This window comes from Bufo gargarizans, chromosome 6 (assembly GCF_014858855.1).
Source record: "Bufo gargarizans isolate SCDJY-AF-19 chromosome 6, ASM1485885v1, whole genome shotgun sequence".
Classification (NCBI taxonomy): Eukaryota; Metazoa; Chordata; class Amphibia; order Anura; family Bufonidae; genus Bufo; species Bufo gargarizans.
This window is the reverse complement of record NC_058085.1, coordinates 388,820,386-388,844,674: the sequence shown is the minus strand read 5'-3', so window position 1 is coordinate 388,844,674 and position 24,289 is coordinate 388,820,386. Positions and strand designations below refer to the sequence as shown.

General features: G+C 43.3%; 1 protein-coding gene across 1 annotated transcript in view; it reads left to right on the top strand.

The window, feature by feature from the left end:
* The window catches only part of LOC122941075 (4-hydroxy-2-oxoglutarate aldolase, mitochondrial-like), a 41,547-nt gene extending 17,650 nt beyond the window's left edge, over positions 1-23,897 (top strand). The window contains exons 7-8 of the mRNA XM_044298066.1: positions 17,237-17,370; positions 23,555-23,897. Of these exons, the coding sequence (XP_044154001.1) occupies positions 17,237-17,370; positions 23,555-23,704 (284 nt within the window). The 3' untranslated portion in view covers positions 23,705-23,897. The remainder of the gene's footprint in view (positions 1-17,236; positions 17,371-23,554) is intronic.
* The last annotated feature ends 392 nt before the right edge of the window (positions 23,898-24,289 follow it).

Sequence of the window (24,289 nt, the reverse complement as noted above, 5' to 3'; positions counted from 1 at the left end):
CCACCAACAAATTATTACAATAGAGGGAGGATGGGGGGCGCACACTGTGTCACCAACAAATTATTACAAGGGAGGGAGGGGGGGGGGCGGGGGGCCGCACACTGTGCCACCAACCTATTATTACAATAGAGGGAGGGGGGGCCGCACTGGCCACCAATTATATTCAAACTGGGGAGGGGGGTCTGCCCCCTGCAGCCCTGATCTCTTACAGGGGGATATGATAGTACAATTAACCCCTTCAGGTGCGGCACCTGAGGGGTTAATTGTGCTGATCACGGCCCCCTGTAAGAGATCGGGTGCTGCCAGGCAGCAGGGGGCAGTCATGTACACAGTTTGTAGTATATTCTAACTAGAAGCGTCCCCATCACCATGGGAACGCCTCTGTGTTAGAATATACTGTCGGAAATGAGTTTTCACGATCTAACTCATATCCGACAGTATATTCTAACATAGAGGCGTTCCCATGGTGATGGGAACGCTTCAAGTTAAAATATACCATCGGATTGGAGAAAACTCTGATCCGATGGTATAAAAGGGACTCCAGACTTTACATTGAAAGTCAATGGAGACGGATCCGTTTGAAATGGCACCATATTGTGTCAACGTCAAACGGATCCGTCCCCATTGACTTGCATTGTAATTCAGGACGGATCCGTTTGGCTCTGCACGGCCAGGCGGACACCAAAACGACTTTTTTTTTCATGTCCGTGGATCCTCCAAAAATCAAGGAAGACCCACGGACGAAAAAACGGTCACGGACCTGCGGACCGTGAAAAAATACTGTCGTGTGCATGAGGCCTTAAGGACCAGGTCTTTTTTTGCAAATCTGACCAGTGTCACTTTAAGTGGTGATAACTTTAAAACGCTTTTACTTATCCAGGCCATTCTGAGATTGTTTTCTAGTCACATATTGTACTTCATGACACTAGTAAAATTGAGTCAAAAAATGAATTTTTATTTATTAAAAAAATATCTAATTTACCAAAAATGTGGAAAAACTTGCACATTTCCAAATTTCAATTTCTCTACTTTTATAATAGATAGTAATACCTCCAAAAATAGTTATTACTTTACATATGTCTACTTCATGTTTAGATCATTTTGTGAATGCCATTTTATTTTTTGGGGACGTTAGAAGGCTTAGAAGTTTAGAAGCAAATCTTAAACTTTTTCAGAACATTTCGAAAACCCACTTTTTAAGGACCAGTTCAGGTCTGAAGTGACTTTGTGAGGCTTACATAATAGAAACCACCCAAAAATTACCCCATTTTCGAAACTACACCCCTCAAGGTATTCAAAACTGATTTTACAAACTGTTAACCCTTTTAGGTGTTCCACAAGAATGGAAAATAGAGATTACATTTCAGAATGTCACTTTTTTGGCAGTTTTTCTATTTTAATCTATTTTTTCCAGTTACAAAGCAAGGGTTAACAGCCAAACAAAACTCAATATTTATGGCCCTGATTCTGTAGTTTACAGAAACACCCCATATGTGGTCGTAAACTGCTGTACGGGCACACTGCAGGGCGCAGAAGGAAAGGAACGCCATATGGTTTTTGGAAGGCAGATTTCACTGGGATAATTTTAAGTTGTCATGTCACATTTGAAGACCCCCCTGATGCACACCTAGAGTAGAAACTCCAAATAAGTGACCCCATTTTGGAAACTACGGGATAAGGTGGCAGTTTTTTTGGTACTATTTTAGGGTACATATGATTTTTGGTTGCTCTATATTACACTTTTCGTAAGGCAAGGTAACAAAAAATAGCTGTTTTGGCACCGTTTTTATTTTTTGTTATTTACGTTCATCTGACAGATTAGATCATGTGGTATTTTTATAGACCAGGTTGTTACGGATGCGACAATACAAAATATGACTACTGTTTTGGTTGTTTGTTTCAGTTTTACATGATAAAGCATTTTTGAAAAAAAATAAGATATTTTTTTTGTCTCCACATTCTGAAAGCTGTATTTTTTTATTTTTTTGGGGGGAGACTGTCTTGTGTAGGGGTTCATTTTTTTTGGTATGAGATGACTGTTTGGTACTATTTTAGGGTGCATATGACTTTTTGATCGCTTGCGATTACACTTTTTGGTGATGTAAGGTGACAAAAAATTGCTTTTTCGACATCATTTTTATATTATTTTTTTTCCAGTGTTTACCTGAGGGGTTAGTTCATGTGATATTTTTATAGAGCAGGTTCTTACGGACGTGGCGATACCTACCGTAATTAGGGCGATTGTCTTAGGTAGGGGCTCATTTTTTTGTGGGATGAGTTGATGGTTAGATTGGTACTATTTTGGGGGGCATATGCCTTTTTCCCCCCGCTTGGTGTTGCACTTTTTTTTTAGCACAGTTTTTATTAAAAAATTTTGACGGTGTTCACCTGAGGGGTTAGGCCATGTGATATTTTTATAGAGCCAGTCGTTCCGGACATGGCAATACTTAATATGTATACTTTTTTTCCCTATTTTTTACCCCCTGCCGTGGATCGGGCAGGCGCAGATCCTGCACCCGCCTGATCACTGTACATGTACGGCGCTGGTCCTTAAGTCACGGACATCTGCGCCGTACATGTACGGCGCAGGTCCTCTATGGGTTAAAGTGGTTCTCCGATGGGGGTCTGACAAAAGGGACCACTCGTGGTCTCCTGTTAGTGCAGCAGCCTCCTCACAGCTTTCCTTAGGCCAGTGACGACACGTTCATTGCTCACATGGCCTAGGAGCAACTCAGTCCCATTCAAGTAAATGGGGCTAAGCACGATACCAAGCACAACCACTATACAATGTACGGCGCTGTGTCTGGTAATTTGCGGGACTCACTGGAGCTCTGTGACCTCCTCAAACAGCTGATTAGCGGCTGCCCTGGGTGTCGTACCCCCACTGATCTTGAGGATAGGTCATCCGAATAAAACACTTGGAAAACCCCTTTAAATCCTTTCATATTAAAAATGGACAAAGACCTGCAGTGATGGATAACATCAGCGTCGGTCCATCTGATTGCAGGGGTGATCCAAAACAGCCGAAGCACACCATGTGTAGTGTAGTCTGGGAAGCTAGCAACCATTTTACTTAAAGGGGTTATCCCATGATTAATGAAAAAAATTAAAATCAGACATCATATAGTACATGACAATCTCTTTTCTAACAAAGCTAGAACCAGCCCTGTACCTCACATGGATCCAGAGATCTCCCCATTCATTGCTCTCCTAGATTTATATCAAGCTGACAGCTCAAGGGGAGGGTCTTTTCTTCTGCAAATCAGGGGGCGTGTCCATGCTCTACCTATCACAGCTCAGGGGTCGTGTCTTTCCTGTTGGAGCTTTCCCCCTATCAGAGCTCAGGAGGCAGTTGAAGGATGAAACTGAGCATGTGCGGCCACCTCAGTGAGCAGGACAAAGACATAAGAAAAAGAACAAACAGCAGGTGGCGCTATACAGATACATTTTATTGAATAACTTAGTGGCTATGCAAAATTTCTCATTACATGCATAGCCACTAAGTTACCACAGGTAACCGCATAGCCACATGGTACCTTGGAACCGAACCTGAGTTTCGGGAACTGTTTTTTTTTTTTACAGTATAAATCAATTTCTGAAGTCACATACCAAAGGGGGAATGTGCGGGCCTCGCATCTGTAGAGCGGATGCCTGTCCCGGGGCTGCACGAGTAATGCGCACCTTCCTTTCCCCTAGTGGGATAAGCAGGTGTAGGCCGGAGATCTCACACGTTGCGATTGAGCGTCTGACTTCACTTCTGGTGGCGTGGTAACGCGGCGGCCCGGAAATACGATTCACTGGAGTGATGATGCCGATATAAAGCAGCGTGGAAGCCACAGAGGGTCCTGATCTGAGGTCTTAACATGTTGGCCCCTGATGCTCCGGTGCCAGTGATCGCGAGTCCCCCATATGGGGAGCCCTTTTTTCTGTGCAGCACTCTGTTACAAGTAGCCTTTGGGGGTATTATAGACAAGATTACTACACATAGGTGTTTGTGTATATATACATATATTCCCCACGCTGGGGGTATACATTGATTGTTCCTTTCTTGCCAAAAGGTATCTAAGGAAGCTCAAAAAAGGCCAAAAAAGAGTTTCAAATGCATCTCTTGCTTTAAGAAACTCCCTGAGCAATATACAAAAAAATTATGAAAAGAATGCATTTCAAGTATTGTGAGAGAGGAACAACCGTCTATGATGATGGAATGAAGGACTATATTACATGATGGCGTTAAATCCTCTCTGGCTTCATTAACAGAATGGGGTTAGACATGGGTCTCCGTCCCTAAACCCAGAAGGTGCAGATTGCAACGCTAAGCGTCTTTTTTTTTTTTTTACTCAAATTTGGCCGAACACAGATGGATTAAAAGATTCTGCAGGGCAACGTTTGAAACCCTTTATTAGACCTAGAATCCCGACCTGGGACCTAAACATAGTCTTACAAGGTCTAACAGGGAGCCCCTTTGAGCCTCTGGAAGAGGCCTCAGTTAAAAGCCTCTCCCTTATGACAGCCTTCCTTTATAGCAATTTCTTCGGCTAGGAGATTAGGGGAAATTCAGGCCTCCTCTATCAGACATCCTAATTTACCTATATTGGACGACAGAATTATTTTTAGACCGGATCCGGGTTTCCTTCCAAAAGTAGTTTGACTTCCATAGAAACCAGGAGATAGTATTTCCTTCTTTCTGTAATAACCCTAAAAATCCCAAAGAGGAGTAATTCTATTCCTTAGATGTCAGGCGTATAGTACTAAGGTACCTTAAAGTTTCCAAAGGGTTCAGAAAGGTTGACAATCTTCTAGTTCAGTTTGGGGGGAAAAATGAAGGGAAAGCTGCCTCTAAGGCCTCCATTGCTAGGTGGATAAAACGGACAATCTGTGATTGTTACTGTGTTCAAAATCTTCCATGCCCAGTTAAGATTAAGGCGCATTCCACCAGGGCAGTCTCCTCTTCTTATGCAGAAAAAGCGGGTGCGTCTTTGGAGCAGATCTGCAAGGCTGCGACCTGGTCCAATGTACATACCTTCATTAAGCATTACAGGCTCGACTTGTCAGGATCTTCCGATCTATCCTGTGGTAGGAAGGTCCTCCTAGCTATAGCCCCCCTCCCCCGTTAAAGGGCTCTGCAGTTTTTTTTTTAACTGATGAGCTATCCACTGGTGGATAGATCATCAGCATCTGATCGGCAGGGGTCCGATCACTGGGCCTGCGGTAAACAGCGAGAATGCCGCTGCGCTACTGCCAGCGGCACTGCCTTCTCAAACAGCTGATCGGCAGCGGTCTCTGGTGTCGGACCCCCGCCGATCAGATGCTGATGATCTATCCACCAGTCCTGATCAAAAGTTTAAGACCACTTGAAAAATGGCAAAAAATCATATTTTACATTGTTGGATCTTAACAAGGTTCCAAGTAGAGCTTCAGCGTGCAACAAGAAGAAATGGGAGTGAGACAAAACATTTTTTGAGCATTCAATTAATTGAAAATAACGAAAAAACTGAAACAAGCTGTTTTTCAGCTGATCAAAATTTTAGGACCACATGCCTTTAAAAGGCCAAATCTGTACAAAGATGTGGATTCATTGTCATTCTCTGTCAGGTAGTCACACGTTGTGATGGCAAAGGCAAAAAAACTCTCCCTTTTTGAACGTGGTCGGGTTGTTGAACTGCATAAGCAGGGTCTCTCACAGCGCGCCATCGCTGCTGAGGTGGGACGCAGTAAGACAGTCATTTGGAATTTCTTAAATGATCCTGAGGGTTATGGAACAAAAAAGTCAAATGGAAGACCCAAAAAAAATTCATCAGCACTGAGCCGGAGGATCCAATTGGCTGTCTGTCAAGACACTGGACGATCCTCGGCCCAAAATAAGCCACTTACTGGTGCTGACTGCAGCCCCATAACTATCAGACGGCATCTGAGACTGAAGGGCTTCAAAAACAAAAAACGTCTTCAAAGACCTCGTCTCCTTGAATGCCACAGAACTGCTCGTTTAGACTTTGCAAGAGAGCACCAAACATGGGACATTCAAAGGTGTATTCTCTGATGAGAAAAAAATGTAACCTTGATGGTCCTGATGGTTTCCAACGTTACTGGCATGACAAGCAGATCCCACCCGAGATGTTTTCTACGTGCCACAGTGGAGGGGGCGCCATAATGGTCTGGGGTGCTTTTTCCTTCAGTGGAACAATGGAGCTTCAGGAAGTGCAGGGGCGTCAAACGGTCGCTGGCTATGTCCAGATGTTGCAGAGAGCATTTATCATGACTGAGGGCCCTCGTCTGTGTGGAAACGACTGGGTTTTTCACAGGACAACGCTACAGTACACAATGGCCGCAGGACAAGGGACTTCTTCCAGGAGAATAACATCACTCTTTTGGCCCATCCTGCGTGTTCCCCTGATCTAAATCCAATTGAGAACCTTTGGGGATGGATGGCAAGGGAAGTTTACAAAAATGGACAACAGTTCCAGACAGTAGATGGCCTTCGTGCGGCCGTCTTCACCACTTGGAGAAATGTTCCCACTCACCTCATGGAAACGCTTGCATCAAGCATGCCGAAACAAATTTTGGAAGTGATAAACAATAACGGCGGAGCTACTCATTACTGAGTCCATGTTTGGAAGTTGGATTTCTGTTTTGGGGGGGTCTATTATTTTTTTTGGGAGGTGTGGTCCTAAACTTTTGATCAGCTGAAAAACAGCCTGTTTCAGTTTATTCGTTGTTTTCATTAAATTGAATGCTCAATTTTTTTTTTGTCTCACTCCCATTACTTCTTGTTGCATGTTGAAGCTCTACTTGGAACCTTGTTAAGATCCAGCCATGCTAAATAGGATTTTTTGCCATTTTTCAAGTGGTCTTAAACTTTTGATCAGGAGTGTGTGTGTATGTGTGTGTGTGTGTGTGTGTGTGTGTGTGTGTGTGTGTGTATATATATATATATATATATATATATATATATAACAGTACAGACCAAAAGTTTGGACACACCTTCTCATTCAAAGAGTTTTCTTTTATTTTCATGACTATGAAAATTGTAGATTCACACTGAAGGCATCAAAACTATGAATTAACACATGTGGAATTATATACATAACAAAAAGTGTGAAACAACTGAAAATGTCATATTCTAGGTTCTTCAAAGTAGCCACCTTTTGCTTTGATTACTGCTTTGCACACTCTTGCCATTCTCTTGATGAGCTTCAAGAGGTAGTCACCTGAAATGGTTTTCACTTCACAGGTGTGCCCTGTCAGGTTTAATAAGTGGGATTTCTTGCCTTAAAAAGGGGTTTGGACCATCGGTTGCGTTGTGGAGAAGTCAGGTGGATACAAAGGTGATAGTCCTACTGAATAGACTGTTAGAATTTGTATTATGGCAAGTAAAAGTAAAGAAAAACGAGTGGCCATCATTACTTTAAGATATGAAGGTCAGTCAGTCCGAAAAATTGGGAAAACTTTGAAAGTGTCCCCAAGTGCAGTCACAAAAACCATCAAGCGCTACAAAGAAACTGGCTCACATGCGGACCGCCCCAGGAAAGGAAGACCAAGAGTCACCTCTGCTGCGGAGGATAAGTTCATCCGAGTCACCAGCCACAGAAATCGCAGGTTAACAGCAGCTCAGATTAGAGACCAGGTCAATGCCACACAGAGTTCTAGCAGCAGACACATCTCTAGAACAACTGTTAAGAGGAGACTGTGTGAATCAGGCCTTCATGGTAGAATATCTGCTAGGAAACCACTGCTAAGGACAGGCAACAAGCAGAAGAGACTTGTTTGGGCTAAAGAACACACAAGGAATGGACATTAGACCAGTGGAAATCTGTGCTTTGGTCTGATGAGTCCAAATTTGAGATCTTTGGTTCCAACCACCATGTCTTTGTGCGACGCAGAAAAGGTGAACGGATGGACTCTACATGCCTGGTTCCCACCGTGAAGCATGGAGGAGGAGGTGTGATGGTGTGGGGGTGCTTTGCTGGTGACACTGTTGGGGATTTATTTAAAATTGAAGGCATACTGAACCAGCATGGCTACCACAGCATCTTGCAGCGGCATTCTATTCCATCCGGTTTGCGTTTAGTTGGACCATCATTTATTTTTCAACAGGACAATGACCCCAAATGCACCTCCAGGCTGTGTAAGGGCTATCTTACCATGAAGGAGAGTGATGGGGTGCTGCGCCAGATGACCTGGCCTCCACAGTCACCGGACCTGAACCCAATCGAGATGGTTGGTGAGCTGGACCTCAGAGTGAAGGCAAAAGGGCCAACAAGTGCTAAGCATCTCTGGGAACTCCTTCAAGACTGTTGGAAGACTATTTCAGGTGACTACCTCTTGAAGCTCATCAAGAGCTCATCCCATATAGTTTCATACTGTTAGGTATCATTTTTTTTCTAAATTACATTAGTATGAAGAAAATTATGATTTATTTTTCTCAAGTGCACTACTGTAATCTGATAAACACTGAATCTTTCTGTTTTCCTGCCCCTACAAAAGGTCAGGGGTCAATCTCCTATACTATGCCGTCATGGTGGATTCATGGGAAAGTAATTTACCGGTAAGCCTAAGGGTCCATTCACACGTCCGCAAAATGGGTCCACATCCATTCCGCAATTTTGTGGAACAGGTGCAGACCCATTAATTTTCAATGGGGCGAGAATGTGCTGTCCGCATCCGCATTTGCGGATAGAATAGAGCATTAGAACATGTCCTATTATTGTCTGCAATTGCGGACAAGAAAAGGCATTTTCTATGAGAGTGCCAGCGATGTGCGGTTCGCAAAATGCGGAATGCACATTGCCGATGTCCGTGTTTTGCGGATCCGTAAAACACATACGGACGTGTGAATGGACCCTAATTCAGTTTTTTACTTTCTCATTATGGGGTATTGAGTGCAGAATGATGGGGGGACTTTCCGAATGGACTGTATGTGTAGATTGGCTGTGAATGGAAAGAGACATGCATGTGCTTGGTTGCCACCGCTCCAAAAACTGCACCTGGCAAACTGGGCAGAGAGAGATGCAGGTCCGAGAGGTGGGACTTCCTTCTGTCCGACTTTTATAGCATATTCTGTGAATAAGCCATAAAAACAGAGATGGGAATCCTTCTTTATTAAAGCTGAAAAATTACTTTCCAGTAAATCAACAAGAATTTAGCTTTTTCTGTGCTTCTGGTCCTTGAGAAATTAAAGATTTGATTCTAGTTGTTGACCAGTGTTGATGTACTGACCTTAATATACTTTTTTGGCAGAATTCTTGAAATTTTTTAAAATTAAATCTGATCTCAGACTAATCATTCGAGTATGATGTTTCTAAAATTCTAAATTTACAACCCTCTTGGTGGCCATTGCATTTAATGTATATTAGCAGAGTACAGAGAAAGGAAATCTGCATGCTGCTCTGAAACCTAGAAGCGGAGGAACAAAAACTGCTCAGAATAAGTAGAAAGGGAATGGAGCAGCTCTCGAGTGTAGAAGCATTAAAAGCATTTCACGGTTCCCCAGCATCCACCACCTTGATGTCACCCTCGCACTGCTGCAAATAGCAGAACTTCATGCTCCTTAAACATCTCTGGGGACATTATGAAGAGTGGCATTGTATAAGTGTGTGACCCCTGTCTCTCCAACTGCAGGCAAGTGATCTGTACAGATTCCAGGGGACATGAACATGTGGGCATGCTATCCGAGGAATGGAATCTGTGTAGTCATTTTCACAGCTTGTAAGCATCAGGGTCACCTCTATACCACCAGCAGCGCCATTACACTCATACTGGGAGACGGCTCCAGCAATGTCAGGCCTTCTAGGTTGTCGGAGCTGTAATATAATAAATTCTTATACATAGGAGCAGTATTATAGTAGTTATATTCTTGCACATAGGAGCAGTATTATAGTAGTTATATTCTTGTACATAGGGGCAGTATTATAGTAGTTATATTCTTGTACATAGGAGGCAGTATTATAGTAGTTATATTCTTGTACAGAGGAGCAGTATTATAGTAGTTATATTCTTACACATAGGAGCAGTATTATAGTAGTTACATTCTTGTATATAGGAGCAGCATTATAGTAGTTACATTCTTGTACATAGGAGCAGTATTACAGTGGTTATATTCTTGTACACAGGAGCAGTATTATAGTAGTTATATTCTTGTACATAGGAGCAGTATTATAGTAGTTATATTCTTGTACATAGGAGCAGTATTATAGTAGTTATATTCTTGTACATAGGAGCAGTATTATAGTAGTTATATTCTTGTACATAGGGGGCAGTATTATAGTAGTTATATTCTTGTACATAGGAGCAGTATTATAGTAGTTATATTCTTGTATATAGGAGGCAGTATTATAGTAGTTATATCCTTGTACATAGGAGGCAGTATTATAGTAGTTATATCCTTGTACATAGGAGGCAGTATTATAGTAGTTATATTCTTGTACATAGGAGGCAGTATTATAGTAGTTATATTCTTGTACATAGAAGCAGTATTATAGTAGTTATATTCTTGTACAGAGGAGCAGTATTATAGTAGTTCTATTCTTGTACACAGGAGCAGTATTATAGTAGTTCTATTCTTGTACACAGGAGCAGTATTATAGTAGTTATACCCTTGTACATAGGAGCAGTATTATAGTAGTTATATTCTTGTACAGAGGAGCAGTATTATAGTACTTATATTCTTGTACATAGGAGCAGTATTATAGTAGTTATATTCTTGTACACAGGAGGTAGCATTATAGTAGTTATATTCTTGTACACAGGAGGTAGCATTATAGTAGTTATATTCTTGTACATAGGAGGCAGTATTATAGTAGTTATATTCTTGTACACAGGAGGTAGCATTATAGTAGTTATATTCCTGTACTTTATAGTGCTGGCAAAGATATTCTGCTTGTCAGGATTGTGTACAGAGGTGGATTGGGCTCTAGGTTTGGCAACTAAAAATCTACTTAGAGCTGTAATGCTCATAAGATTAGTGTTCAATCCTTAGAAATTATGATAATCGTAGCTAATTAAGCAGAACCATACTTTTTTGTCTTTATCATGTATTTTAAATATATTTACTTTATAATTAAGTATAATTTGTTACTAGAATGTTATTTTGTATCCATCCATTTCTCCTTTTCATTTTTATTTGACTTCATCGCCCTGTAACGAAGGATTCAAAGTAAAATTACCAAATAAGGCCTCTTGCAGAGAAACATTTTTTTTTTCCGTTCCGTTTTTGCAGTTTCCGTTTGCGGTCCGTATGCGGAACCGTTCATTTCAATGGTTCCACAAAAAAATGGAATGTACTCCGTATGCATTCCGTTTCCGTATTTCCGTATATCAGTTCCACTAAAAGATAGAATTTGTCCTATTATTGTCCGCAAATAACGTTCCATGGCTCGATTCAAGTCAATGGAATGCATATGGAACACATCCGTATGTCATCCGTTTTTTGAGGATCCATGCCCCCTTTGCCCATGTGTTTACTGTTTACAAACATTACTGTACATTATAGTAATAATTACACATTTTATGTTTCCGTTTGTGGTCTGCAAAAAACGGATCGCATACAGAAACCATACAGAGATTTTTTGCGGAAAAACGAAACTGGAAAAACACAACAGAAACAAAAACCGGTACAACGGATCAGTGAAAAACGGACCTCAAAATACATACGGTCATGTGCAAGAGGCCTAACAGTGTGTGATGCGCAGACTATCACAGTCCAGGACCCAATTAATGTATTAGAAAGACCTTTTTTGTGGTGATTGTACACAAAATGTCAGGAAAAATTCAAGGCTACATGGTTTTTTGTCATTTTACTGCAGCTAAAACCACCAGTGTTGCAGATGGCAGATTGGGGGTCCTGTTAATGATTTTACATTAATGACACACCCTGATAGTATAGAAGCTGCTACGTTCTCAAGTGCGGTATATTACGTGGTCTGCTTTGCTTGCAGTAGTCTTCGGGAAAGTTTGTGAACACTCCACATGGAGTTAAACTATTTGCTCTCCTCTCTGTACAATCATTATGAAATCCACAAGGCTACCCCTTCGGCCCTGCCATTATGTCTAATGAAGCGGAGCTAACGATGAGCTCATCTTCTGCAGAATATCATTGCCGCTGTTCTGTTCTGAGAGACACTAATAATACCGCCATAATACAGACTCCATTAACTGCATAGTAAATTTTTAAAAGCTTTGTGTAAGTTTCGGCAATTTACATGACGTGGATTTCACTAAAAGTCAATAATGCATTTTTCAGGTTATTACAGAACATTGCTGTTTCATGACTCCGAGGTTGTGTTTGGCTCAGTGACTTCCACATTGGCCTCAATCGCATCTTTAGGTCATTACTTAAGTTATTTCTTTTTTTAAAGGGACGCTGTACCGCAATAATGGTAACTAGAGAATTGTCTGGGATTAGATAAACATGGCCGCTTTCTTTTGGACAACAGCACCACCCCTGTCCATGGGTTGTGTCTGGTATTGCAGCATGTCTCCATTAGGCCCCTTTCAAATGACCGTATCTGATCCACACATTTTGCGGATTGGATGTGGACCCATTAATTTCAATACACATCCGTATGTCCGTTCCACAGTCCTGTAAAAAATATTTTTGGACAAGAATAGGCATTATTACAATGGGTCCGCAAAAAAAACAAAAACGGTGTAGCATGGACATCACACGGACGTCATCTGTATTTTTAGCGGATCTGCGTTTTGCGGACCGCAAAATACATCCGGTCGTGTGACTGGGGCAGTGTTGCAATAGCACATGGAACCTGTGGACAGATGTGGTGCTGTTTTTGGAAAAAGCTGTCATGTTTTTCTAACTCTTTATAAACCCTTTAATGCTTTGTCTCACCTTCTTCCATGAAGGTATTAAAAGTTCTACTCAGACATTTCTTAGTATTATAGCAGTCATATTTTCATCCATAGGTGGCAGTATTATAGTAGTACTCACAATTCGCATCTTAGGAAGTGTCATCTTTAAACTAGGCATTGTACAGTTGTTTGTTTGGGGTAGCTTAGCAAAGCTGTTCCTGTTAATGACTTGTTTTTATTGCTTTTTCTCATAACTCCACTAGCAGAACAGTCAGTGCAGCTCTGAAGTATAATACAGGATATAACTCTGGGTCAGTACTCGATAAGTAATGTATGTACACAGTGACTGCACCAGCAGAACAGGGAGTGCAGCTCTGGAGTATAACACAGGATGTAAAACTCAGGATCAGTACAGGATAAGTAATGTATGTACACAGTGACTGCACCAGCAGAATAGTGAGTGCAGCTCTGGAGTATAATACAGGATGTAACTCAGGATCAGTACAGGATAAGTAATGTATGTACACAGTGACTCCACCAGCAGAATAGTGAGTGCAGCTCTGGAGTATAATACAGGATGTAACTCAGGATCAGTACAGGATAAGTAATGTAATGTATGTACACAGTGACTGCACCAGCAGAATAGTGAGTGCAGCTCTGGAGTATAATACAGGATGTAACTCAGGATCAGTACAGGATAAGTAATGTATGTACACAGTGACTCCACCAGCAGAATAGTGAGTGCAGCTCTGGAGTATAATACAGGATGTAACTCAGGATCAGTACAGGATAAGTAATGTAATGTATGTACACAGTGACTGCACCAGCAGAATAGTGAGTGCAGCTCTGGAGTATATTACAGGATGTAACTCAGGATCAGTACAGGATAAGTAATGTACACTGAACAAAAATATAAACACAACACTTTCGGTTTTGCTCCCATTTTGCATGAGCTGAACTCAAGGATCTAAAACATTTTCTACATACACAAAAGGCCCATTACTCTCAAATATTGTTCACAAATCTGTCTAAATCTGTGTTAGTGAGCGCTTCTCCTTTGCCGAGATAATCCATCCCACCTCGCAGGTGTGGTATATCAAGGTGCTGATTAGACAGCAGGAATATTGCACAGGTGTGCCTTAGACTGCCCACAATAAAAGGCCACTCTGAAATGTGCAGTTTGATCACACAGCACAATGCCACAGATGTCGCAACGTTTGAGGTAGCGTGCTATTGGCATGCTGACTGCAGGAATGTCTACCAGAGCTGTTGCCCGTGCAATGAATGTTCATTTCTCTACCATAAGCCGTCTCCAAAGGCGTTTCAGAGAATTTGGCAGTACATCCAACCGGCCTCACAACTGCAGACCACGTGTAACCACACCAGCCCAGGACCTCCACATCCAGCATGTTCACCTCCATGATCGTCTGAGACCAGCCACCCGGACAGCTGCAGCAACAATCGGTTTGCATAACCAAAGAATTTCTGCACAAACTGTCAGAAACCGTCTCGGGGAAGCTCATCTGCTCGTCGTCCTCATCGGGTCTGGACCTGACTGCAGTTCATCATTGTAACCGACTTGAGTGGGCAAATGCTCACATTCGATGGCGTCTGGCACGTTGGAGAGGCGTTCTGTTCACGGATGAGTCCCGGTTTTCACTGTTCAGGGCAGATGGCAGACAGCGTGTGTGGCGTCGTGTGGGTGAGCGGTTTGCTGACGTCAACGTTGTGGATCGAGTGGCCCATGGTGGCGGTGGGGTTATGGTATGGGCAGGCGTATGTTATGGACAACGAACACAGGTGCATTTTATTGATGACATTTTGAGTGCACAGAGATACCGTGACGAGATCCTGAGGCCCATTGTTGTGCCATTCATCCACGACCATCACCTCGTGTTGCAGCATGATAATGCACGGCCCCATATTGCAAGGATCTGTACACAATTCCTGGAAGCTGAAAACATCCCAGTTCTTGCATGGCTAGCATACTCACCGGACATGTCACCCATTGAGCATGTTTGGGATGCTCTGGATCGGCGTATATGACAGCGTGTTCCAGTTCCTGCCAATATTCTGCAACTTCGCTCAGAAGAGGAGTCAACATTTCACAGGCCACAATCAACAACCTGATCAACTCTATGTGACGGAGATGTGTTGCACTGAGTGAGGCAAATGGTGGCCACAACAGATACTGACTGGTTTTCTGACCCCCCCAGAGTGGCCTTTTATTGTGGGCAGTCTAAGGCCCACCTGTGCAATATTCATGCCGTCTGATCAGCACCTTGATATGTCACGCCTGAGAGGTGGGATGGATTATCTCGGCAAAGGAGAAGCGCTCACTAACACAGATTTAGACAGATTTGTGAACAATATTTGAGCGTAATGGGTCTTTTGTGTATGTAGAAAATGTTTCAGATCTTTGAGTTCAGCTCATGCAAAATGGGAGCAAAACCGAAAGTGTTGCATTTATATTTTTGTTCACTGTATGTACACCAGCAGAATAGTGAGTGCAGCTCTGGAGTATAATACAGCATGTAACTTAGGATCAGTACAGGATAAGAATTGTATGTACACAGTGACTGCACCAGCAGAATAGTGAGTGCAGCTCTGGAGTATAATACAGGATGTAACTCGGGATCAGTACAGGATAAGTAATGTATGTACACAGTGACTCCACCAGCAGAATAGTGAGTGCTGCTCTGGAGTATAATACAGGATGTAACTCAGGATCAGTACAGGATAAGTAATGTATGTACACAGTGACTGCACCAGCAGAATAGTGAGTGCAGCTCTGGAGTATAATACAGGATGTAACTCGGGATCAGTACAGGATAAGTAATGTATGTACACAGTGACTGCACCAGCAGAATAGTGAGTGCAGCTCTGGAGTATAATACAGGATGTAACTCGGGATCAGTACAGGATAAGTAATGTATGTACACAGTGACTGCACCAGCAGTATAATGAGTGCAGTTCTGGAGTATAATACAGGATGTTACTCAGGATCAGTACAGGATAAGAAATATATGTACACAGTGACTGCACCAGCAGAATAGTGAGTGCAGCTCTGGAGTATAATACAGGATGTAACTCAGGATCAGTACAGGATAAGTAATGTATGTACACAGTGACTGCATCAGCAGAATAGTGAGTGCAGCTCTGGGGTATAATACAGGATGTAACTCAGGATCAGTACAGGATGAGTAATGTAATGTTTGTGCACAGTGACTGCACCAGCAGAATAGTGAGTGCAGCTCTGGAGTATAATACAGGATGTAACTCAGGATCAGTACAGGATGAGTAATGTAATGTATATACACAGTGGCTGCTCCAGCAGTATAGTGAGTGCAGCTCTGGAGTATAAAACAGGATGCAACTCAAGATCAGTACAGGATTAGGCTACATGCACACGACCGGTGTGTGTTTTGTGGTCTGCAAAACACGGAGGGCGTCCTTGTGCGTTCCGCAATTTGCAGAACGTCACGAACAGACATTAATATAACTGCCTATTCTTGTCCGCAAAACAGACAAGAATAGGACAGGCTATATTTTTTTGCTGACCATAGAACGGAGCAACGGATGTGGACAGCACGCGGAGTGCTGTCTGCATCTTTTGCGCCCCAATTGAGGTGAATGGGTCCGCATCTGAGCCGCAAAAACTGCGGCTCGGATGCGGACCAAAACAGTCGTGTGCATGTGGCCTAAGGCTGATTTCACATCAGCGCTGGCTATTTCCATTATTGGAGCAGAAGAATGAATAGCAGAAGACTGGAACGGAGCCGAACAGATCCCATTGACTATAATAATAATTTTGACTAACTCTGTGACAGAAACCCCGAATGGAGCCTCCACTGCAGTGTGAATGTAGCCTGAGATATAGAACGTGTTTATGAAGTTATGCAGGTGAATGTGCACTTTCTATGACTTATGGTGATATTTCCTCCTCATCTGCTCCTGCCCCAGAAAATCGATTTGAGAGCAGATGTGGTTGCTTTCTCACTAAATTAAAACATTGCTTATCTGAACCACTGGTGCTTGGAGCTTCATTATATCCCGGCCTCATAATATCGCACTCTGACATCTTCCATCTCTCATGAGCACTCGGCGTTGGTTTTTATTTGACCTTTTTCTCCTTCGTTAGGGTTGTGACATAAGGGGAATACATCACGCTGGCACTCCATTTGGACATATTTAAAGGTGCCATACAGAGTTTTAAAAATCATGCCAGCTTGCTTCTAGAAACAGCGCCACACATGTCCACAGGTTGTGTCTGGTATTGCAGCTCAACCTCATTGACTTCATTGGAGCTGAAATGCATTAGCGGACCCAACACATTGGACAGCTGCTGTTTTTGGAATAAGACGGACGGGATTCTCTGATCCTGTATCATGCGTTTAACATCCCCTGACCACAATGCTCTCTTTCTCTCTCTGTACAGGTGCAGTCGGAGGGGTTTGTGCTCTTGCTAACGTCCTGGGTGCCCAAGTGTGTAAACTGGAGAGACTGTGTGTCGGTGGGCAGTGGCAGGAGGCAAGAAAGCTGCAGCTTCGATTAATCGAGCCAAACGCTGCTGTAAGTATGTTATCACGCGGGTGCAGAATTTGCAGCATGTCCAATCCTCCTGTGCACCAGGTGACCATCAGCATGGCTGAACTCTACATGAAAAGTCATAGGAGCGGTACCTTGTATACGTATACGACCGTAGTCTGTGCATTGGGACTCAGACCCGCACCGATCAAATATGCGTGACCTATTCTTAAAGGGGAAGTCTTAAAGGGATTTTTTTTTAATGCAAAATTGTCATAATTCATTGCTTTGAAGGACCTCCTATATTCAAGGAGGTAAATATGTCCTATTTGTGATATTATGCTTCCTATACACCAAAGCCTATTTTTTCCCCCATTAGACTGTCGGGTCCGCCACTGCAAACGAACCAGCCTCTCCTGCACCTTGGTATATAGCCTCTACAATGTTAGATATTTTCGGGTCTGTATAGATGATGCTTGGTCAGAAAATACCAGACAGAACTTCTCCTAGAACCAGGACGGGGCCCAGTTGGCAGCACAGCTGGCATTTCTTTAAGTAATGAGACGCGCAGCTGTCGTCCTGGCCGCCGGCCCGGTAACATACTGTAAGAAAAATATGGCAAACCTGCCCGGGTGATTAAGGGAAGCAATAACCGGACATGGGATGAGTAATTACTGCACAGAATAACTCTCTCCAGGTTGTATCAGAACTTAGATTTGTGTCCAAATGGGGATTTACAGAGTCAAACTTATTGCTCCAACTGGAAAAGTTCCATTTCTTGAGACAAGTGGGTTTCTGGGGATATAAGATATTCAAAAAGGGTTAGAAAAGATTAAAATTAAGAAGACGCAATACTCGCAGCCTCTGCCGCTACCATTCCGACTCTGCAGTGGTCCCTGCTGCTCTCTTCCTAGCCAATCACTGTATGAGGCGGGTGATTGGCTGATCATGGTGTGCTGAGCCAGGAGCAGGAAGTGGAGAGCGGCAGAGACAAGAGCAGAGTCGGAGTGGCAGCGGAAGGGAATCGGTGGAGATGGAAAATGATAATTTGGTTGGCTTAAATCTTGTGTGGACAGTCAATATAAATGCAAGAAACAGGAATAAGTCATCTCCCTTGGCCATCCTCCATGTCTATTACCAAGCAAAGCATTCCACAAACCAAACATCTGCTTGCCTTTGAAATCACTGACACCTATTCTAATGACTCAATATCCGCATATAATTTGCATCCTGGGAAGTATCTTTTTCTCTAGTAACTAGCAGAATTATGAATGCAGCTCTGGGGTTATAATACAGGTTGCAACTTAAAAATGTATGTTAAAAAAAATGGTATGATGCATCACGAAAAAAGGTGAAAAATTAATTTTGCTAGCTCCAAAAATAAAAAAGTTAGTGTCGTTAAACCATTTTATGTCCAAAATTGCTATTAAGGATCTGACTATTAAAAGGGATAGTTCGATCTTGGATCTTGAACATTTATGGCATATCCACAGGATACAGCATTAGGGCTCATGCACACGACAGTATGGCTTTTTCAGTGTTTTGCGGTCCGTTTTTTATGGATCCGTTGTTCCGTTTTTGTTTACTTTCCGTTTTTCCATATGCCATATACAATAATTGCATAGAAAAAATTGGGCTGGGCCAAACATTTTCAATAGATGGTTCCGCAAAAACGGATACGGAAGACATACGGATGCATTTCCGTATGTGTTCCGCTTTTTTTTTTGCGGACCCATTAACTTGAATGGAGCCAAGCACCGTGATTTGCGGACAAGAATAGGACATGTTCTATCTTTTCACGGTACGGAAATACTGAAACGGAATGCACACATTGAAATAAATGGTTCAGTATATGTACCGCATACTGAACTAAAAAAAACGGCCAGTATACTGAACGCAAAATACTGTCGTGTGCATGAGCCCTTACTGTATAAGTGTAGGTCCCATCTCTGGGACAAGCATTGGAGTAGAGAATGGGGCCGGTTTGCAAACTGCCGTGTATGTTAAGGTGGCCACGCATGTGTGGCTCTCGCCATTCACTTCTATAGGAGTTCCTAGGACGGCTGCCAGAGGTGGGACTGATGTCTGTCAGCCTTTAACGGCATACTGTGTGGACACGTCATAAAAGCCTGAAATGGGAATTCCCCCATTAATGACCGGACCACTCTGGTCTTTAAGGGGTTGTCTGCGGTGAGACTGTCCCTTTAAAAAAAATGTTATTTTTCTTGGTTATTTCCACTTTGAACATACGTAGCATCAGCAAAGCACCTGATACCAATCCCATGTATGGCTGTAAAGGTTCACATTGAGATTCTTACATGTGTGAACAGCTGCCAAGGGTCTATTATGCTGCACCCTGTGCCCTGACATTACTGTGGCAGGAGAATGGACATGATGTACCCTCCATAAACCTCCACCGCAATTCCGTCAATCGCTTGTTGCTTCCCTGAATTGTTTTCAGGTATTTATAGAACATGAGTGGATGTAATTAACTGAAGTAACGCGGACGTATAGAAGGTCAGCTACAGAATGAGCACTTCACATTCTTCATGTATCACATGACAGGAAAACATACTAAAGGGGCACTCTACTCTACAGCATACACCTACATAAAACGGGACATTCTCAATACTTTACGTAGATTTATTTAGTGGTCGTTTTCAGTGGTTATGTTGTCTTCTCTGTTCACATATAAAAGCTAAATTCAGAACAATCCCTGTTACTATAAAGCAGTGTATTATGGGAGCTCGGGGGTCACATGTCTGACAGCATGCTGGAGCTAAACGCTGTCTGTTTCCAAGGGCGACCAGCAGAATTTTGCAGCAACCGTGCTTATGAATTCAGCAAAGTTACTCAACTGTATTTATATAGATTTACACCCATGCAAGGCCTTAAAGGGGTACTTTACAGAAAGCTTTACTTAAACAAGTAATAACATAAGCATCACCAAAGCAATACAAACATGCATAGAAACGCTATATCCCGGACCCACAGTAAATGTCCCTGCCCAATGGACAGGCCTAGCTGATGGCGGACACAGCAGCGCCTGCAAGTCGTGCTGTGCCGCTACAGAGAACACCCCTAGCCTGTGGCAAACGCAGCAGAGCCTGCAAGTCAATAACTGCGCTGCAGTCCAGTACAGTACAGCCTAGCAAAACGATATAAATCCTGACTAACTAATGCTAGGCCTAGGCTAGTCTCTGTAACTTCAGGCGCCACACAATATATTGCAATCAGTAACCAGGTGTACTGACCTGTGTCCGTTCTGGGCCCGAGGATGCAGCCTACCAGAGATGGCCACCAACTTCTCAGCAACCGTGCGGCCTTGCTTGATAGAGAGGCCTTCTGTCCACACACTGGACTGGTCTTCCTGGGACAACCTCTCTTTCAAAAGAGCTGGATACAGAAAGGATATTACAGCTACTCTCCTCTCTTTCAAAAGAGCTGGACACAGAAAGGATATTACAGCTACTCTCCTCTCTTTCAAAAGAGCTGGACACAGAAAGGATATTACAGCTACTCTCCTTCTTCTGAGTGTCCATTAACTGCCGGACATCTGCAAGCCAGGATGGAATCGGATTCAGTCCCTCACAGCACAATCCTTCCACCATGCCAGATCAGCACTTCCTAGTTCACTCACAGGCAACAGCATGAGTCATCATCTGTTTTGCATATTCAAATCTCAGAGTGTGCTGGCTGTAGCTGCAAAACAGTGGCCTCTAGTGCACGGAATGCCAAATGACAGTTTAAGTACAGACATTATGCAGAAATAACTGTTTCACAATCTCACACAGCCGCTCCTGCGTGTCCATGCCTTTGGCTGGCCATTATGTAATGCTACATTTCCCCTGCAGGGGGAGTGTACTTGATGCCTAGATATGACTTCCCCAGAGAAACCAGACTTTGCTTCATTTTAAAGCAAGGGAGTCTTTTATGAGACAAAAGTATATCTAAGCCTCACAGCCAGGGAGAAGAGAACCGCTCCAGTCTCCGCCTAGTATAACCAAGTGGGCTAATTAGAATATAAGATGCTGAAATCAATGGGGGTGCAATGACATCAGTGGGGGCCGCCCTATAAGGTAAGACCCTAATTAGACTAGGGCTAAACAGATGAAAGGTTTTCCAATAAGTACTTTAAAAAATAAATAAATAAAAGGTTACAATGCCTTAAATAAAAAAAAGGACGACTTCCTTCCACCGATCCCCTGCTGCTGCTCCGGTCCCTGCTATTCTCCACTTCCTGTTCCAGCTTAACATACAGGAAATACCAGCTTAAAAGGGGATTTTCCTGGACTACTGTGGTTTTTAACAGATCTGCTCATGTAGTTGCTTACCTTATGCACATCTTCCCCATGCTTAATTTCAGTTTGGACTCTCCTGACCCGTTTTGACCATGTAGACCAATCCCTCTGGTCTGTTTTCATCCTGTATGTAGCACTTCCTGTTCCTGTATCCAACCAAACCCATGATGCACTTCTTCCTGTGACACAGCTCCAAGCCCCGCCCAGCTAGTTTATAGCTCCTCCCACCAAGTTAGTTACATAGACACTCCTCTATCACCATGGGCACACCTGTCCATGGGATGTGTTGGGTACTGCAGCTCAGCCTGGGCCTAAGCTACAACTTAGCAGCCATGTGTATCTAATCTCGTACAACCCCTTTATTTTTTAAGAAGAAAATGATGTAAAAAAAGGGAATGACGGGGATTTATATAAGAGTTTATACATTTAGGGAGAAATTTATTTTTCTAACTTGCTAAAATATATTGCTCAGAATCTTGTCTACCCAGAGGGCATAGCTACATGGGTGCAGAGATAGCGGTCACACTAAGGCCTGGTACCTGAGGAGATTCAATGGCCCTTCTGCCACATAAGAAGCAGCGCCATAGAGTGTGAAGGGCCTTGTTACAGATTTTGCTCTGAGGCCCAGGAGCTTCGAGTTACAGTAGACCACCGAATACCCTCATACACCAGCAGAAAATAAAAAAGGAACACATGGAAAACTTAAAGGGGTTGTCTCTCAATTTATCAAATGGCATTTATCGTGTAGATTAAGTTAATACAAGGCACTTACTAATGTATTGTGATTGTCCATATTGCCTCCTTTGCTGCATGGATTCATTTTTCCATCGCATTATACACTGCTCGTTTCCATGGTTATGACCACCCTGCCTTCCAGCAGTGGTGGTCATGCTTGGACACTACTGTATAGAACAAAAAATTGCCTTTTTTCTATAGTGTCATAGAGCACGTTGGGTAGTGCGGCCAGTGTGTGGGTGGGCAGCATCTTGTTGGAACACCACGTCTTCTGAGTCAAATAAAGTCAGTAGGACTGGTTCACAATGTCCTGGACATACAGAAGGCTGGTCAATGTTCCCTTCATGAATACTAGATAGGAACGGCCATGGTAGCTAATGGCGCCCCGCACCTTGACACCTGGTGTTGGTCCTGTGTGTCTCCACACCATGTATGGTGGCAGTAGACGCTCTCCAGCCCTTCTGCGTATTCAGATGCGGCCAAAGCAGAACCTGCATTCGTCACTGACCGCTATTATTTCCATTCATGCCTCCAGTGGTCTCTCTCATGGCACCAGTGCAGGAGCTCTTGGCGATGATGAATGCAGTTCTGCTTCACATAGATGGTTTCTTATGGTTGGGGAAGTCACTGAAGCGGTTTGTAATGCCATGGTTGTCCTTTGAGATTCAGCATCTCTTCTTAGACGGTATCTTAGCGTGCATCAGTCTGTCTTGACCGGCCAGAATCCTCTCTGTGTCTGAGTGCCCTCCTCCAACCACTGTCCACACCACCGATGCACTACAGAAACGTCTCGTCCAGCTCCTTCTGAAATTTGAAGGATGGCCCAAGATCCACTATTCGACACCTTTCCAAAGTCTGCTAATTGCACAAATGGTGCGCGCTTTCGTCTAGCAGGCGTGACGAACTTCTCAACTACGCCCAATCAACAGGCCAGTAAGAGAGAAGATGAAAAACAACAGTGATGCCAGGCAAAAAAAGTTCTGTGGAGCATCTGTATGTAAAGGGAGGGTCTTGGACGTTTGATCGCTACATGTAGCGTCCTCCAGCACGGCCATAATGTAAAATAGACTTTTTAACTTTACTCTTTCTAGGTGTTCTTTTTTTTCCCCCATTCTCCAGTAATGCAGGTTCCAGTTTCATTAATACTAAGATGGCCGCTTCTTCTAACGTCCCCCTCCAACCTCTTTTTCCAGGTGACGCGCAGTTTTGGGATCCCAGGCATGAAGCAGGCCATGGAGTGGTTTGGATACCATGGAGGCAATTGCCGTTCGCCCCTGGTACCGCTGACCGAGCAGGAGCAGAAGGAGCTGAGGGGGGTTTTTACTAGTAATGGATGGCTTTAGCTGAAATGTGAAGAAAGCAACAGAAATCGACAAGAAATCAAATAAAACTCGACATCGTGTTTTATTTATCATCAGGAGTTTGATTTGAAAGTCTGCCCTGATATCCACACTGTACGTCTTCTAAATCCTCATTGATTTGTATTACTCTGTACGTTGTTGCAATAAATCCGCCATGTCTGCACATACTCTTAGGCACCAGACTACTGCTGTGCACTTGAATGCTTCTCCTATAGCGGGTTTCAGGTACCGGGTTCAGCATTGAAGAGATCCAGCTGGAGTATGGAGACTTACCGTACTTACTGGCAATGGAGAAATGTATGCAGATTCGCTCTCCTCCAGAAGGAAGAAAACTACCTTTTAGGTCTATCCACACGTCCGTAGTGTATTGCGGATCGACAATACACCCGGCCGGCACCCCCATAGAACTGCCTATTCTTGTCCGCAATTGCGGACAAGAATAGGACATGTTCTATTTTTTTACGGAGCCGCGGACCGGAAGATCGGGGGCGCGTTCCGGAAATGCGAATGCGGAGAGCACACTGTGTGCTGTCCGCATCCATTCCTGCCCCATAGAGAATGAATGGG